The 18,671-nt window shown below is 31.4% G+C and overlaps 3 protein-coding genes across 4 annotated transcripts; 1 reads left to right on the top strand and 2 right to left on the bottom strand.

Annotated features, from left to right (window-relative positions):
* Nucleotides 1-596: 596 nt before the first annotated feature.
* LOC136780537 (ribitol 5-phosphate transferase FKRP) lies at nt 597-3,060 on the bottom strand. Its single transcript, XM_066738965.1, has 3 exons — nt 2,239-3,060; nt 1,896-2,153; nt 597-1,763 (listed from the first exon to the last, which is right to left on the bottom strand). The coding sequence occupies exons 1-3, from the start codon at nt 2,701-2,703 to the stop codon at nt 993-995; spliced, it is 1,494 nt and encodes a 497-aa protein (XP_066595062.1). The 5' UTR covers nt 2,704-3,060; the 3' UTR covers nt 597-992.
* Nucleotides 3,061-3,305: 245 nt separating this feature from the next.
* Nucleotides 3,306-6,497, top strand: LOC136780515 (N(G),N(G)-dimethylarginine dimethylaminohydrolase 1). 2 transcript variants are annotated; one of them, XM_066738929.1, is made up of 6 exons: nt 3,306-3,743; nt 3,911-4,013; nt 4,084-4,181; nt 4,655-4,711; nt 5,178-5,273; nt 5,380-6,497. In XM_066738929.1, exons 1-6 carry the CDS (start codon nt 3,486-3,488, stop codon nt 5,632-5,634), a joined length of 867 nt encoding a protein of 288 aa, XP_066595026.1. In that variant the 5' UTR covers nt 3,306-3,485; the 3' UTR covers nt 5,635-6,497. The 2 variants fall into 2 exon arrangements, with proteins under 2 accessions (XP_066595026.1, XP_066595027.1); XM_066738930.1 differs by lacking the exon at nt 4,655-4,711 and having other exon boundaries at nt 5,380-6,492.
* Nucleotides 6,498-6,566: 69 nt separating this feature from the next.
* Ncc69 (sodium chloride cotransporter 69) lies at nt 6,567-17,312 on the bottom strand. Its single transcript, XM_066738928.1, has 18 exons — nt 16,783-17,312; nt 15,147-15,516; nt 11,183-11,342; nt 11,003-11,098; nt 10,638-10,829; nt 10,386-10,562; nt 10,174-10,313; nt 9,768-10,076; nt 9,466-9,691; nt 9,260-9,381; nt 9,044-9,179; nt 8,763-8,974; nt 8,460-8,701; nt 8,238-8,386; nt 7,831-8,158; nt 7,604-7,755; nt 7,406-7,514; nt 6,567-7,332 (listed from the first exon to the last, which is right to left on the bottom strand). Exons 2-18 carry the CDS (start codon nt 15,417-15,419, stop codon nt 7,197-7,199), a joined length of 3,159 nt encoding a protein of 1,052 aa, XP_066595025.1. The 5' UTR covers nt 15,420-15,516; nt 16,783-17,312; the 3' UTR covers nt 6,567-7,196.
* Between the last annotated feature and the right edge of the window lie 1,359 nt (nt 17,313-18,671).

Genomic DNA, 18,671 nt, shown 5'->3' with positions numbered 1-18,671 from the left:
GTCTATGCTCTGGGGCATCTTAAGTGTCCCATCATGTGTGTATATATATGCATATATATATATTTAAATATTTTTTTTTAGATTATATTATGATATAAGCTTTATGTTTGAGAAATTCTCTACTATTTAAATTTGCGCATAAATATTAATATTTTTATCTTAAGTATTATAACAATTATTTTAACATGCTGTTACTTAAATAATAGGTTAAATCTTACATAAATGTATGCTTTTCTGAATGTTTATTAAAGTGTGTTCTGTTATTTGAAATATGTAAACAGTTCAATGTAATAAAACATCTTTAAGCTAGGTTTTTAAGACGTTCTTTTTAATATTTGTATTGTTTAAAAACTCAGAAATAATGATAAGTAATAATTTATGTATAATATATAAAGGGTTTGTAAACTTTTACTAAAATTATCTGGCACCATATATATCACTATCTATCACAGTGTTTTAAAATTACCTCTAGTATTAAAGTAACAACTTAACAAGGACAACATTTACTAATTTCAATTAAAATATGATATTTAATCACACATATATATATATATATATATGATTGTTTAAATTAAATAAAAAATTAATACTGCTCAGTAAATTAAAGACGTAAAATTTAAAAATGTAAAAATTAAAATATAAGTATAATATATATATTAATATATATTATCAATACATTGACAAGTTTGATCATTTAAAGCTTAAATACAAAATAACTTGATAAGTTCAACTATTAAGTTCTCTAAGAATAATGGTCAGTTTTCTAGTTATATATTCTAAAAAAAATTACAACTATTAACATTATTAGATAAAAATTTAACATTATATAAATAGATTGGACATGACTGACTATACCAGTCTTCAAATGTATCTTTGCTTATGTGTCAAGCAGTAAAGGACAATTACTTTTATTGTAGTTAGAGTTACTAAGTATTATTAATATATTGGTGCATTAATAAGTTATTAAAATTTAAGTTATTGAATGTAAAACTCTAATCAAATGAAAGTTTACCAGGTATTACTGGGTTCTCTATTACTCCTTTAAAATATTTGTATTCTAAAAAGTCTCTTATGTTATTTGGACAGGGCACTTGCCTACCAGCAAATTCTATACTAGACATTGGATGCAGAAATTGTTCTGGAAAATCACAATTATTTAAGAACCAAGAGTCCTTAGTCATAGACCCATTTTTTGCATAAAATGGAAGCAAAGTTACATGTAAATGATTTGTTTTTGAATATTGCACTTTAAAAAATTCTCCTTCTGTTGCCTTTTCCCACACAAATCCCAAATTATCTGTTACAGACTTACGTTTTGCTTTGACCAGCCACTGTGATCTTTCAAGATCATCTCTATTTATTCCTATTTGTACATCATGATCCCATGGTAATATATCACCACTTCTCATGGCACCTAAGAGAGAACCACCTTCTAACCAAAAGCGAATACCAACCTCTTCTAGCTTATCAAAAACGTAGTGAGCAACTTTTCTCAGACCAGCTAAACAGCATGGAGGAGTATATCGTTTCAAATAAAGATACGAAGGTATTCCATTTATAACTGATCCAAAGCATCTAGCAGTATCCCTGGAACAACCATACCACTCAACCGAACTAGAAGCTCTGATAACTTTTTTAATGCCTAATTTTTTGAACATAATTTGCTCTCTGTCTTGGTGCAATTGCTGAATTTTCCACTGAGCTTGTTGACTCCTAAATAAAGGCTTGCCTTTATTGAATTGGTAATTTTTTAATATATGAACCTTAAATAAGAAAATTATTATTTACAGCTAATGCTTTTATTTTATAAAATATTTTTATTTTCATTAAAATCAATTTTAGCTTAGTATTTACTGCATAGTAGATTATAATAATAAAAAACGAAATTTACATACCTTTGTACCTATTGCAGCTGTCTGAATATATAGTGCCTCTGTAAAAGGTAATAAAAACGGATCTGATAATCTCTTTAAGATTTTGGTTTCAAGTATAGTTACATGTTTCCCAGTCACACTATCGCATTCTGTGCCTTCTACTTGTACAAATTGCAAACTCCATTCTTTTATCTTCAAGCCCAAATTAAGGCAAGTCAAAGTTACTTTACCAACTGGCACTGATACTATTCCTAATTTGGCCACTTGTGATATAGATTCCTACAAGTATTTGAAAATAAAAAAAAGTAAAAAAGAGTAAAATAAAATTAAAATATTCTTTCATTTCTATTATTCATAAACATACTTGCATAGTCTGTTTTGTTGATAATCGAGTAGCATCAGGAAGAAACAATACATATTTAGTACGTATGTAATATAGAGGATTTCTTTCATCATATGATTTGTTAAACTCTGGCTGCACATTTACTAGTTTAACATTTCTCATACTATCATTAGTAAAATCTAATTCTAATGGAGGGTATGGTATTCCATCACATATTACTAAAGTTGGAATAGTAGGAAAAGAATTTAATACTGATTCTACAGTTGCAGCAACATCATTTTCAAAAGTTTCAAATTGTCTAATGACAACTGTAACTAGTCGTGCAATTCTGCGATGAAGCTTTTGAGGTGAATCCGATGTTACAACATTTGACACCAAAAGGTGTGAAGAATTTTGTGCTGCAAAAAGCTTCCATATCCTATGCCAAACTATTATATTCCCTAATAATGCAAGCACTAGCAGGGCCCTTATGAATCGTAGGCGCATTTTTATTTTATGTATTGCAATGTCATTGTACTTTAAAAGATTAAACAAATCTTAGCTCCATTATTCGACAGATCAGCGTCGTTGCTCCAAAAGTGAATGCTCTTTCATTCAACAATGATCCAACGTATCCTCTCCATTGCTCGCAAAATATTGTTTGTAGAACAACAAGTTCTAACAAAAGTAAATCTTTAATTTTTTTATAGGAATATCGTGGGTTATAATGTCTGTGTATTAATATACTATTCGTGACATTTAACCTACGAGTATAGAAAGTTTCAACTCTAAAATGTGACCCACAAGTAACACAAAGAGTAGAGACGGAGATAACCCCCAACTCCTTCCGAAGAACCAAGTGCCCAACTGCCCAACTCCCAAATACTCCCAAACTCCCAACCCAATATTTACCCAATCCCAAACAAACCAACACGCACCTCTCGCCGCGCGGCGGGCAACGCGGGCAACGACCCTTTACTTGACTCGGCCGGCCACTAGCTACTCCAGCTAGACCTCTATATGTTTAACTGAGAACCATGCTAAGAAATCGAGTCATCGCTGCACTCTACTCTCTGTACTGTACCCTCTACACATCAACTATCCAATGCTTACCCTGTCATTCATCTGCGGCAAATGGCAATTCGTTGATTTCGTTGTGTTGTTGTGTTCCGTTAAATCGCGCTGCTAGATGTCAAAAGTGGAATATTAAGCTAGTATTGAAGGGCGCGAATGATAATTATCGTATATATTTTTCCAAAAGCAATAAAAAAACAGAAGTTTTATTCACTATGCCGTTACATCGTTATACACATGCAATTTTGTGCAGAATTCCTCTTTCGTTGCGTACTAGAGGTGAGGTCACGTTGGACGAAGCTAGAAAGCAACATTTGGCTTTAGCGCAGCTTTTAAGAGATCTAGATATTGATGTAGTCGAGATGCCACCAGATGAAAATGCGCCTCTCTGTGTTTTTGTTGAGGACCTAGCAGTGGTGTGCAATGGTATTGCACTTATTGCTCGGCCTACCGAGCCATCTCGTCTTAAGGAGGTATATTTTCCATTGTTTCACCAAATCACGCCTTTTTCAAGCCAGCAATTGTATTAATTAATCTGGTTTAATCATTGACTCCTACTCCAGCATAAGGCAATTGAGCATTATATAAGAATTTAGATGCACAGTATTTATGTTTTAATTGTAAAAGTAATTTATTTCAGATCGATACAATTAAAACTGTGATAAAAAAGGAATTAGAAATACCTCTCATAGAGATTGCTGATAAAGATGCAAGACTTGATGGGGGAGATGTTCTTTTTACTGGTAAGAGAAATTACCCAACTAACATATAGTTTATTTTTTTCATTAACGCTTATAAGCTACTTTATTACAGGAAGAGAATTTTTTGTTGGACTGTCCCACTTTACTAATGAAGCAGGAGCACGTGCAGTAGCAGCAGCATTCCCTGAATATCCATGTGTACCAATCAAGGTTTGTTAAAATTAATTTACTAAATATATATATCCTGAGAATTTAAACAATTTTCTTCATTAAAACATGTCTATTTGGTTAAAAATAATATACTTATGATATAAAAAAACTTTATGTGATTTTCAACATACATTCATATCATATTTTGTTTTTTATTTCAATTTTTTTGTTTTAATATTTCTTTTATAATTAAATTAAGTATTTTTTAAATAAATATTAACTAAAAATATATATGTTTATCAATATAAAGAAGTGGGTTTTCAGCATTGTAAAGGTTGAGTTGTAAAAACCTAAACAATTGGAGTTTCATCCCAAAGGAACAATATCATTAAAAAGCATTAATTAATGTGTATATGTAAAAAGTTCAAATAGTTATTAACACAATCATTAACAGTTATGACTGATCAAATTTTGTGGCTTTAAATTTTAATAAATTGAAGATTATTTAACTTATATGAGAATATCCATTTAAGGTGGGTGATGGTGGTGAAGAATTAATAGTGGAAAATCTTACTTCAGCTCCACTTCAGGTTTGATTCAATACAACTGATTTTGATAATATAATTTATTAAAAAATTATATTTCACTGTAATAATCACAGATATTTGCACATTAATAATAAATTATTTAGTATTTAATAATGGACAACAATAAGTGAAATAAGATTTATATATATATATATACATTTACTTAAACTACAATATATGCATTTATTATACCAAAGCAAGTAAATTTACCTATATTAGGCATTCTTAATTTTTATTGCACATGAAAAAAAAAGCTAATTACTTGCAAAAATATGCCAATCTTCAATTTAATGCACATCTTTCATATTTATGTGTTAGGATTATATATAAGTTATAATTTGAAGCTTACATTACATTTTTGTACATTTTATTTAATAATGGAATAGATTTTTATTCACAAGCAAAATTTGTTTTTGGTCCTAGTAATTAATGAGATTTATTTCTAAAACTGAATAATATACCATTTTAGGTTGCAGAATCAAAACGTTTAAAGGCATTAGTCACTATGGCTGGTCCAGATGTTATATGTGTTGGAGCAGGGAAGGAATGTCAAGAAGTTCTGAAGGTAATCTTATTATTTTTTTGTACTATCTATTATTGTATATATATTAAATATATATTCTACAAACAGTTAAGGAAGTATATATTTTAAAATGTCGATTTTTTATCAGAGGATAGAAAGGGAAGCAACATACAATTACCAGACACTTACAGTACCAGAGGATGTAGCTGCTAATGTTCTGCATGTTAATGGTACTCTAATTCATCGTGATGAAGATGAAATTCCATTATCGAGTAAAGTTTTCGCTGAAAAGGTTGAATTTCCCACAAGGTCACTTTGTTTATCTGAATTAGCAAAAGTTAGCTCAGGTTTATCATCGTGTTGTCTGTTAGTTCGACGACCTAAGCATATTCGCAGCATTTAAATCAATAATATATATTTAATTATTTCACATTTTGTTTATGCAACCAATTATGCAAAAATTTTAAAATGCTTTAAAAAATATACTATATATTAAAGTATAATATTATTACTATATAATTGCTGATTAATATATTTTATGATTTCTCATATTAGTAAAAACTTTTAATATATTTCATTTTTAATAATAATTTGAATTAATTTGTTTTGTTAAGCAATTTTTAATATTCTTGCCTAATGTTTTTTTCCATTTATTTAAAAAAATATATTTTTACGCACAAATCACTATTCATTAATCTCCAAGTATTGTAGCATTTTTTATTTATGATGTATATGTAAAAAGGTCGTCCCCTGTTATAAACATCGCACAGATTTTTATATAAAATAGGGATTAAAATGTTTATCGATTACTATTATTAAAATTATGTAGCACAATTCAATTTGAGACTTCCAAATTATAAGAAATAATCTCTATAAAGTAGAGTTGTCAAAGTTCATAATATTTCCAATAATGACGTATATATGTCAATATCCCTCTAATGCATTTGCTGCTAGTCTTATAAACGTGTTCACAGATTCAATTAGTATTATCATGTAATAATTATAATACTATACTAGTATATTAAAACATAAAATGCTAATAGCTAAAAGTTATTGCCAACTTTACAAAAATTATATAACACAAAGCTTGCAAAGTTCAACTCTGCAAAGAAGATAATGTAATATATAATAATATTCAACAGTATATAATGTAATGTCAATAGTTGAATTACAATTATTTTAATTTATTAGATAATGGACAGATTAGTTAAACTATTAGTTTTAAGTATTTAAATTTTGTAATATTTAAGAGACATACTTTTTGAGGTAATTTCTTTTTGTACTATTTTATAAATATTGTAATAATTACTATAACATTTTTTGAAATTTATAATCGTTTTATACGAATAACTTGCCGTTTTTATATTTTATATTGTACTTTCACCAATTATTAAAATTTTTAAACATACGATTTTATCTGGGTTATTATTAATAATGCATGGAAATTTAATAAGTGTAGTTTTTATAAATATGGTAACTCCTTTTCGCAGTTTACAAAAAGCTCCATTATTATTCGTTATTATTTATTGAAATGTACACATGGAATCATTATTAGGCCTACTTAAACTTATTGGTTAAAAGTCTTCTAAAAATATACTGTTAATTTTTTATTTCACATAGATCATTTTTGTAAAAATTTCAAAAATCTCGTCTAAAAAATGTTATTTTCTATACAGTCACCGGCTTCTCCGCTAACAATATTATAATGGATAAAAACGCTTCGCATCGATTAAAGTCGTCGAGTCTATTAGATAAAACTTACATTATTAATATTTACTATATCGAGTCTACAAAAATCTACTATAATGCTAAATTATTAATTTGTACATTGTCCCTATAATTAAAAAGCAAATACGACGAATGGTATGCATAATTAAATAATATTATAAAATAATGTAAATATCTGTAAATACCCTGTTAAATTTGATTTGAATTTAACAAGCTCCTTTCTTTAAAAGTTTGATTTTAAGAATAAAATGTAAGAACTGACGTATGATTTCCTCGAACAAGTAAGAAGGGCGGCATGTCCCGCGTGAGAGTTTCCAGCCATGCCATATAAAGGGGCGCTGAAACTGCACCTTTCCTTGGCATAGGTAGAGTCCTTTATTTATATGGAAAAAGAAAAATAATTATTGCATTCAAAACTACATTGCAGTAAATAAAAATAAACTCACATTACAACTAAATTTGCTTCCATGGAGTTTTCAAGAAGCAATTCACGTAAACGTAAGTGTCTATTAGTCTTTTCTTTCATTGCCAGTAACTCAGAATCTGTAATTATTTCTGCAAAAAATAAATAATTAATTACGTACACTATTGTATATATTATTAAATTAAACAGAGTACAAAAATTTTGAGATACAAAATAATACCTTCGTTATTTTTATTCTGTTCCGTTTCACGAAAATCTACAATGAGTGAATCAAAAAAGTTCTTTGTAGATTGTTGAGCAGCCTTTGAGATATCCGGGATGACTTTTAATGCAGAATAGTCAATACGGAACTTTGATAAGAGACTTGCCATTCTAATAAAAAAAAAAATTGGAATAAGAGAGCATAACAGTCTTATCCCAACTAATTGCTTATTAGATTAAACTTACCCCTGCTGCTCATATTCCAATTCCGAGTGCTTATTGGCGAGGGCAAACACTCTCAGTTTACTGTTAGACCAATTACGTCTCGTACTTACAATATATGGTAATAAAAGTGTTAAGCCACCATCATCATACAACCACCATACGTCGATAGTACCATTTTTTTGCTTTCTTTGAAACTTTGTCACTGTGGTAAATATATCTTCCGCTATGGGTGTAATATTTTGTCGATTTTCACGTTGATCTTCGGACGATGCGTTCGGATATTCATTGATCATTTTGGATCGTCTAGGTGCGGGGCTTCCAGGAATAGAAATATCTGACGTACTGCTGGCTAAAAGTTATACTTCCATTCAGAAATCAAGACACAACAATAAAGAAGTATATTCAACACAAGTATGCTATAATGATACCTTGACTAAGTTGAGAAGAGCTTTGATTTCCCGGTATCGAAGATGGCGCGAGTCGCTTTGAATCATCCGCATCTTCCATTATGGTACCATAGTCCAAACCCTCCCTAATGCGTAAAAGCACTACAGCTATGTGCATGTCTAACGCTTTGCTACAAAAACAATACGAATGACGCGTACTAAAATAAAATTATTATACAATATATAAGAAATAATAAATCTTACTGCATGACGTTAAAGTACATATTCAAGTTTTCACGTGGACAATTAGACCAATCTCTCTTATATCCCATTAATAAAATATTCGGTCTCATTTTACCAAGACCAGCAGCCTGTAAGAGTGTCGTAGCACCGTCTTGAAAGCTAGATCCGTCCACGAGAGAATAAAAAGCTTTGATTTTATTGGTTCTAAACCAGGAAGTACATTTTTCTATCATACCATTTCGTGTTTTGTACGATATAGGCGTCTGAAATTGTGAATCGTGATTAGTTAACTAGCGAGTCAATAAAGGAGCAAATAAGGCTTACTTCTAAAATGTGTCCACAGATAAATAAGCTTTGATTTTTCGTAATAATATGAGCAAAATCCACAAGCGATGATCTAGCGATTGGCAATCCAGTGAGCACTAAAAGTTGAGGCCGATAATTTTTAACGTGCTCCTCTACTCTGTCTAAGAGCTGCACTGCTGTAAGGGCACTTTTGTACGATTGAGCTTGAGTCGTCGAGCCCCAATTAACATCTAAAAATGTAATTATCAGATTTTACCGATTCAATTATTATACTACCAATTTTGTATCTTCATACTTACCAGGTTTTCTATAAGAGACTATTAAATAGAGCCCTAAAACTACACTTAAGGTAATTAAAGCTGTCCACCATGAGATCAGAAACATCACAGACACGCAAAGTATGGACCCAGCAAGACTGAGCCACATATTGTAATACTGTAGCAAAAAATTTATTTTAAAGCAAAATATAAGAGGCCTTAGAACAACATTGAAAATTCTGTTACAAATTGATTTACCTTGAAGGTTGGTCGCCAGCCGATTGGTTTCGCTAGAGAAGCGTGGAAGGTGCTAAAATTGATAAGAGTGTAAGCGGCTAAGAAGAAATTGGATATCAACGGTGCAATTGCGTTCAATTCTCCTGCAAAAGAATAAAATAATGTCTATCAAGGTAGAAAACGTATAAACAAGATTTATAAAAAAAAGGTTTTTTTGGAAAAGTTACCAATTAAAATAAAGGCAATGGCGATAATAAACGTAAGAAAATAGCCACGAATTGGCTCTTTGTCGGGTTTTCCACTGAACCAAGCAATACCAGGGTACAATTTATCTAAACAAAGCGCTTGAAATACCTTTGGCGCAGAGACCAAAGATGCTAAGGCACTCGATAATGTAGCTGCGAAACAACCAGCGTATATGAAAGGGCCAAAGGCAGAGACTAGCTCGATTACCTAAATTGTAATATTAAAATAATTATTGTCTCCACAAATCCACGAATGTTATGATAAATAATGCTGCAAGATCAACCTGAAAACTATTATGGCTTCCATATTTGCACGTTCCAGTCGTGCAGTTAAAACTGGTACCGTATTGACTCCAGACTTTTTCAGTGAAGTTATTCGCAACGGTCAGATTTCCTTCCGCGGTGTCATTGTTTATATTTAAAATGGATAACGCAATTTCAGAAGCATTGTTGAATGTCGTCCTTAAATCATTTAAGTCGCCAGTGGCATCCCTCAAGGTAGTACTTCCGACCATTAAAGCCATAAGAAGATAAGACATTGTCGTGATAAAAATTGCCAATAGCGTTCCTTTTGGAATAGCTGTTTGCGGATCCTAAAAATAATAGGGAAATTATGTCTACTTGTAGAAAAAATATTTCAAAAAAATCCAATACGTCTTATTACTTAATTATTGAAGAATAGTAAGTCACCTTTAAATCACCAGATATATTCGCGCCTGCCAAAATTCCAGTTGCTGCAGGGAAAAAAATTGCCAGAACAGAAAAAAAATTGTGTTCTACGCCTTCGCTGTATCTGTAGTCCGAGTAAAAATTCTCTTGAAATAATTTGCCTGGAGGAAGAAACTTAATAAATATTTGATAAACGATGGAATAAGAGATTAAGGAAAAACAGATATTCTTACTCCTGTATCCTATAAAACCTTTGGCTTTTTCAACGTCACTTTTGGGTCCTATAAAAGTACCTATCATAAAATCTGCAATTGCTACCAGAAGTATTATGAGAAGGCCTATTTGTGCTTTCGCTTCCCACTCTAAGCCAATGACCACAATCAACAAAAGCAAAACCAATGTCACGCAACCTATCAGAAAATAGATAGTATTTATTTAGCAAATCAATTTATTTGTCCTTTTCATCAATCCATTCGTCAACTGACCTATAATTCTAATATCCGTGATTCCACAATCGATGATACAAATTTCATATGCCTTCAAACAATCGCGAACGCTTTCGCAGAATCCTATTACATACATTGAACAGGCAACCGCATTCGCCAATGAAAATATTAATCCTATCGAGCCTCCAAATTCAGGCCCCAACGATCTAGAAATCATATAATATGTTCCACCTGCGATTAAACAGGTGAAGACCATTTACTTCAATACTCTTGTAGTCAAGTAGTCGGTAGTCGTTACATGTAATATAATTTTTTTATTGTAGTAAAAAATTGCAACTGGACAATAGCATTATTACACAAATAAATGTGTCTCATTAATATAGTAAAACACATTTCATATTTACCTCCCTTAATAAGTCCATTAGTGCTGATAGCTGACATTGATAGTGCTGTGATAGTAGTTACTACTGTTGTCGTGAGAATCAAGAAAACTGATTGTCCTGGAAAAAGATACGATTAACATAGTTCAATTATTTCAACTGTTTGATCATCAAGAAATATTGAAATAAATCTTCCAAAATTACCAATGCCAGCTTGTGCCACGACCCATGAAAGGCGCAAGAATAGCATAACACCCCATATGTTTAGAAGACATCTCATTAAAACCCCTTGAATCCATCCGAATTTAAAAGCTGAGCTTACAGACTTTACGTGGGAGATTGGTAAAATGTGCGATCCAGAGCTCTACAAAAATTTATTAATTTTTTAGTAAAGTTATCCAACAAATTTATAAGAGATTGAATTCAGTGCTGGGTAAATAAAAACTATTAGTTATGAGGCTGTCATCGGTATAGAAGGCAATTCATTTGAATTCTTTTCCTAGTTAAGTAATAAAAACTAACGATTTATGTAACAATAAAACTTCGTGTATCACATAACATTCTATTCATTCGAAAATAATCTTTAACAGTAAGATTATCAAAATATATCTATTTTATTTTTGTTGAATTTAACACATAATATGACAAATATGAGAAACGTCATTATTTCTGCAATGTTTTTGGTATTTTTGTCTCAGTCCAATAAAAACACTAGCCAAATATCGCTTTTGCAAAAGTTCTAAGCGTCAAACAACTAATTTTTAATGACAAATTGGATAATTGATTTCAAAGATGCAATTTTTTTTCTACGACAGTAAATAGACAATAATCATTTTTTCAGGCCATTAGCTGTCTGATATTATATAGCTATTAGATATTACTACAGACCTTACGTATAGCTCTTTCGAAATATCCGGTTCAGAATCGATAAGAAATTAACAGTATCTGTTGCTTAAATACTTATTTTTATTGTAAATTAATATCAGAAGCTGCTACATTGAATGCACAAAATATAAAATAGCTATGAATGTATAATGCAGAAGGGAATTTAACAGACAAATTTATTAATGAATGAAGTTATTTGTGAAACACGATGTTTGGAGAAAAATAGTTATGTATCATTACTATAGTTAAATAATTGAGTCTCGATGGTATATATAGAAAAATTATATATCAAGTTCGTTTTATTGTGTTATTGATGGGTTTCTATTATTACAGTCAAGGAGAAATCATTCTGCATTTCTTATGTTTGTTTATCCCAAGTCAGTTTTCCGATAGACTTAATAAACAAATCCTGATAAACAAGTATTTTTTAATGTTCTAAAAATGACTAGATTATTACAACTCCAAATTTTCTCATTCTGTCTAGACAATCGTTGAAGCAATTAATTCTTATAAATGGAAATTAAAGGGAAAAGATAAGTTTTAATAATAATAGATATGACACATCAGCAATACAATGGAAATTCAGGTGTCTTCATAGTGCTATGAAAAGGAAAAGAGAGAAAATTAAGATGTGTATATGCCAGTGTACACAGCTCGCTCAACTGAATTAATAGGTAGAAGACAAACATTGTGCTATTTCTGATAGCACTATTAAGATATATGTATGTTTGATTCAACGAGATATATTTAAATTTTTCACTGCCTTATGTGCAATCTTTTCAATTGACAACTTCATTATTAGTTATATCTATATCTATTTAATGTCAATAATGCTAATCTCGACTAAAATGTGTAACAAGCATATAAACAATATTTTTTTGTAAGCATTTGTTGGACGACATTAACCAATTTTTTTTTAAGAGGTGACATTGACATTTTTAATAAAATTTTTAAAATCCACAAAATTCTCGATTTATCAAAAAGAGAGGAAACGAACAAATCGAGTTGTGCATATATTAATAGGTGTACATGTACTACGTGTCGGATTGAAGTTTTACAAACGTCAGCCCCGAGCATTTAATGAATGACACATAGTCGTGAATTTGTCATCGTTCCAGATGAAGCTTTAATTATTCGGGCAAACGTGAGGGTCTATTCTTTGACCTGAGAATCACGAATCATATACGAGGGTCGTTAATTACCAATGTGGCCTCTTCTCGCGACTTGTAATAAAAAAAAGTATGTCAGCAATAGATTTTTTTAATTTTATGAGCGATCACAGTAGTAGCACAAAGATAACCCACTTTTTTATTTTACAGTAGCGAAAAGTCAAACGGACTAGCCAGATACCTTATTTAGAAATATATTTAAATATAACGACATGTCAGATTTATTATTTTTCTCCTTCATTTCATTTTCAAGCTGTTGGACGTAACGTAACTCTTAACTTCTTACCAATGTTAATTTCAACCCTGTCAAAAATACTCAACAATACTTATAAATTGTACGTTTTTACGATGCGAAATAACTCATTTTCTTCAGCTTCTACAAAATACTGTAATGATTTGTCAATGAATCTTTTTAAAGAGTCGATATTTCATTGCAAATTAGAAATTGCTCAATTGGGGTTTACGTGGTAATCGTGCAAAGAATAGTTTGATTATTGGCATTCCGCCACTATTCATCGATAAAATCTCCAATTCGCTAATTGAATTTTAATTTATCGAAGTGATTGGCATTCGGTAGCTCATTTTTATTTTATAGCTCGTCTCTCTAATCGACCTTCTCACTCCAGTAAAATGTCCCTTAAATATCCCTTTTGCACTTTTCTCGCGTATAAACAAATCTACATCAATCATGATTAATGGTGCCCATGGTTGTTTCAACGACCCTTTTTTAGTCCATATCCAAAGAGCTAATAGGAGAAGAGCAGTGAGGCTTTTGAATATATGCTCCCAAAGCCCATATTAAATCTTTATTCTTCCGAATCAACGACTTTTAATAGATTTTAATTAAACGTTCTTGTGCGATAAAGGTTCCATGTGTTCAAACGCACTTTATTCGAATCCCAAACACTATGCGACAATTCATTTCTATATATGCGTTGAAAGATTATCCAAACAACGTCTGACGCTAAAGCTATTTATCCTTCAATTACTTCGACATTGATCTCGAGAATGTCTTAAAATATCTGTGTGATACTTAAATTAAAATTAATAACAAATTGTATGAAAAACTTGACGTGTATCAAAAAGCTTCTTATTAACACTGATCAGAAAACTTATCAATGTATTGGCCTCGAAAATTCAATGAAATTTTCCGTCGAGAACTCTCGTGAAAAAGTCGCGGCAAAATGCAAATGTTTGCAAGATGTGCTGCTGAATAAACAAGACCTGATATTCAAGTTTTAGTGTCAGTAATAAACGTTATACCTAAATAAGAGATAAATTCATAATAATACCTCAGCGGCTATTCGATTTCTTAGTCATTGAGTGAAACTTAATCTTTTGTCAAATACTTAAAGAGAGAGAGAGAGAGAGAGAGAGAGGGAGAGGCACTTAACTAAAACAGACTAAAATCTTAAAAAGTTTCTTCCTGAGTAAGTCATTCTGAATTCAAGCTTTTTCAGCTTTGACGTAAGTAAATAAATATTGTGAATGTTTATTCTTTACGATTAAGGAATGTACTTAAAATATAAACTATAAACTTGTTAACACTAAACTACCTAATGCAATTATGCTAATTGAAAAACTACAGATCTACAACTGCAAACGATACAAACATTGATCATTTCCGGGTGATACGAGATTAGAGAGAAATAGAAGAGATAATTAATCCGCGCGTTTATATTAAGCATCCTCGTGTACCAGCCGAGATAATAAAATATTTAAAGGGAGTCAAAAAACGAGATAAAATTACTCATTAGTTTAACAATATATGTGAAAGTCACGCAACCGAGTACATGCATCATGTTAGATCGAAGAGACTTAGAAATAAATCTAGAGAAAAATGAAGACTGCTTAATCTAATCAGCCAATAATTAAATAATTTATTGGCGAGACGCTACGACGACGATATGCCTTGGAAAATACAAACAAATGCATAAAACTTATCGCGTATGGTACACGAGACCAATTGGAAGAGTGCCATCGAATGGCGCCAATTTCCAATAATCCTTGAGGCAAACTGAAAGTTTATTCGTGAGAATGACAATTATGTAATATTCACAAAGAAAATAACTTAATTAATTATATAGTTCTACAGAGATGTCGATATTTCTTACTTTATGGAGAAGAGTAGGGTTGTGCAATTCGTCAAGCGAAGGTCTGTGTGCTGCCTGAATGCTCATTATATTTCTATAATTATCAAGCCTTGGAAGGGCCTCCCTAGTCATGTGTCTGAGGGACTTTCTAGTCTCCTGTTCGCCCAGAAGGCTCTGTCTCCCTTCCATGCTGTCCACTCGATTAACGTGAAACCTTGTCCTTCTCAAAACATTTAATTCCACCGTCTCGGATTCGTCCTCGGTGTTCCTATTTATTCCGTTTTCATGCGCCATAATTTCTCCAAATGTTTCTCAGCTTCTTCTTTCGAAATTTAAATTTCTCTTCCACGCTCCTCCGTCGATCCGATTCCTCGCTGGCTCTGCGAAGTATCTGCAATTAACAAATAACATAAATCGAGAGATTGTATTTTTTTTAATTAAATTAGAATTATCGTAATTTGTACCGGATTTCTCATTAAATAGTTACATTACTCTTATCTACAAAATGAGTAATATGATTAAATAGTAAATATGACTCAAATATATTACAGATAAGGTACCGAGAAAAAGTGGTAAATTTTTAAAGTTATAATAAATATTACACGAAGGATGTCGAAATTTCAATTGAAATTTTTTGTTCCATTATAATTGGGGCTTACTGCCCTTGGCTCGTGCTTACAATTAGTTAATTACATTTGCGTGGGCTTTCAATTATGAAATTACTCTTGTTTACAACGCCATGCTTATAATTACACGCTTCGAATTAGCAATAAATTCGAGAAAATCTAATTTTAAAATTGATTTCGTCAAATTTTTGTATATAGGTATGATTTTAAAGACGCACAATTCTCCAATCGATAAATAAATATCGAATAGTTTAAAGGTCTATTACAATTTTGAGTAGGTTTATTTCTAGGTAATGTTCTTCCCACGTGTCGAACACGTGACTTCAATTCTTAAAATGACGGTTTAAAAAAAATCTGAATTATCTAAATAAAATATATATTAATTAAATTGATTAGAAATTACGCAAAGTCCAATCCTGATAGAAACAATTAGTCATTAAAAATTTTTAACGAATGACTAAGTAAAAAAGAAATTAAATACCTTTGACAAAATATATTTGAGTGAAATTTAGATTTATTCTCATCGTTTTAAAGATAAGCCCTAAACGCGGTTAATTCTAAATATTTACAAAATTGTCCAATTTGATTGTTGCTCGTTACACAAGTCTTTGCATTAGAAACAGCGCCATTTGAGTTATTGAAATTGAAAGTAGCTGTGACCAGTTTCATGGAACGTTGTATTATTTTTAACGCGTTTACTCTGTAAAGCCCGCAGGATCTGAGCGGTTAGCAAAAACTTGTAGAGCCTAGGAATATTATGTCGATATCGGGCCGCCATATAGGGTATAACTCGCATGGCCACTGCAAACATTAGCTCATAATATTAATGAAAATATTGGAAAAAATTTAATAATCCTTTCGACTAAAAATACCATAAAATGTGCTGATGTAACTAATGTTTTACCTATGTAATCCACTTTACGTATAACATCAATAAAATTCGACAATGAAAAACTGTCCAATAAGCAATAATTTTATTCTTCGGTATCAATAAAGCACTAATAAAAATAAATTTAAGTACTAAAAAATACCTTTCAGATTATATCAGGTATAAGCTTCGAATATGCTACGGCGTAACTTTTTATGAGGCAGTGGAAAAAATCTCGCCAATATCAAGGGAGGTTTGGAATTGAAGGGTCTTCAGGATTCTAGGTACGCAGCTGACATGTGTATAACTCGCCGGCTCAATTTTCCAGCCTTTGTGAAAAACCTTTGCGGAACGTCTTCATCCCAAGACTGTTCTACGTTGACTTTTTATTTTTGGAAAGAGTTTTCTCACATATGTTGGTTCGATGTTATTCGGCTCGCTTATTATTACGAAGAATCTACGATGCGTTTGCGAGCACGTGTTACTCTTGTCAATACATTCACGCCGGTAATCGCGACACGGGACGGCATGACACAACATAAAACATCGGAGCACCGAGCTTCGCAAAAATCCGCTTACTACTGACGACGCGCAACACAATTCTTCTTTACTTATAACGCGTGGCGTATCGTAATCCGTAGCTTTGTACCACACAACCATAGCCGTTTGGAAAATCGACACGTGCTCAGCTGGTCTGGGGAGCCGGGCTACCCAATGACCCAACTGGTGTCTCCTGCACAAGCGTACGACCTCAACGATGCTCGCTGAAGTAAACGGAACTAACCCTAGCAGACTATTTTTCAAAATACGATATAGAAGTCAAAAACAAATTTTACAAAAATTCTGCTTAGAATTCAACATGTGCCAAATTTTAACAGTCAAACGTTAATTATTCAATTTTGCAATTTTCATGTATAATTATATTAGAGTTTTAATTAGAAATTTGTTAACTGTAATATTTATTTCACGTCTATGTTAAATGTTGAATTAATTGTAATAATTAGAAACCATTGTCATGTCAGGAGTTTTTGTAGATTTTTTATTCCAATTTATTTGATTATAAATTAATAAAAACCTTTGAGTTTGGTTAAAATTGAATTTATTTTAATCGGAGTACTCCTGGTAATGCAGTATAGCAGACCACATTTCCCAGTTAGCACCAACGACAAATTTCTAACGGAATTTTGGTTGGGAAAAATACTACCGTTCGATAGCGACCCCTACTTTATACTATCGGTAAGATACCGATGTACAGCAAGTGTTAACTCGCTAATGTCTATAGTTCTGTTTCTTTGAATGGTAAAAAGCACTTAAAGTGTGTAAATATTTTATGTTTGGACTCGTAAGATTTAACATAATAGTGTAAAATTACCAACTCATCGAGGAAAACATTGGGGCTCGGAGAGGGACTTTAATTTTTGCACTGTGATCACACTGTGCGTGAAAAAGTTTTCCTACCCCCAAATACCTCCCTAAACAAAGAAATAATATGAATAGGAATCGACAAAGGAATTCGAGTAATTTTTTTAAAAAGAAGCCCAATTTAAATATTAATCAGAAGATGCACAGTAAAAATTAAGGATTTTTTATATTTAATATTCTCAATAACTAGCCCATCGAGTGCTCGTGCCTTTACCTATATGTATAGGGGTTTCTTTCAATTGCGAAATATAATCTTCGAGTTATTTAACTAAAGTACTTTCTACTAGCTATCACGTTTAATAAAATCTGAAATTCCTGATTTCCTACATTTTAATGTAATAGCCTATATGTATATACCTCAATATAACTGTCATTTTCTTTTAACTAATCTCGGTCAATATATATTCATTACTAAAGTAAACGACATATAAAATACTGAGTGCTGTAATCAAGTATAAGATATGCGAAATCAACTCCTATACTCTACTGTCGAAAAAAAGCTGTAGAAATATCCAGGATTTTGACAATGTATGTCTTAGGCGAAGAAGGAACGACCAAATCTCTGCCTCATATATTATACATATATAAATCTTTATAAAACTCGGAGCCTTGAAGCTCCGCTCCTTAATC

Source organism: Prorops nasuta, unplaced genomic scaffold (assembly GCF_024137725.1).
Source record: "Prorops nasuta isolate Cenicafe-Biocafe unplaced genomic scaffold, Cenicafe_Pnas_1.2 PNAS00019, whole genome shotgun sequence".
In the NCBI taxonomy this organism is placed as follows: domain Eukaryota; kingdom Metazoa; phylum Arthropoda; class Insecta; order Hymenoptera; family Bethylidae; genus Prorops; species Prorops nasuta.
Note: the sequence above shows the minus strand (reverse complement) of the source record. Positions and strands in the feature narration are given on the sequence as shown.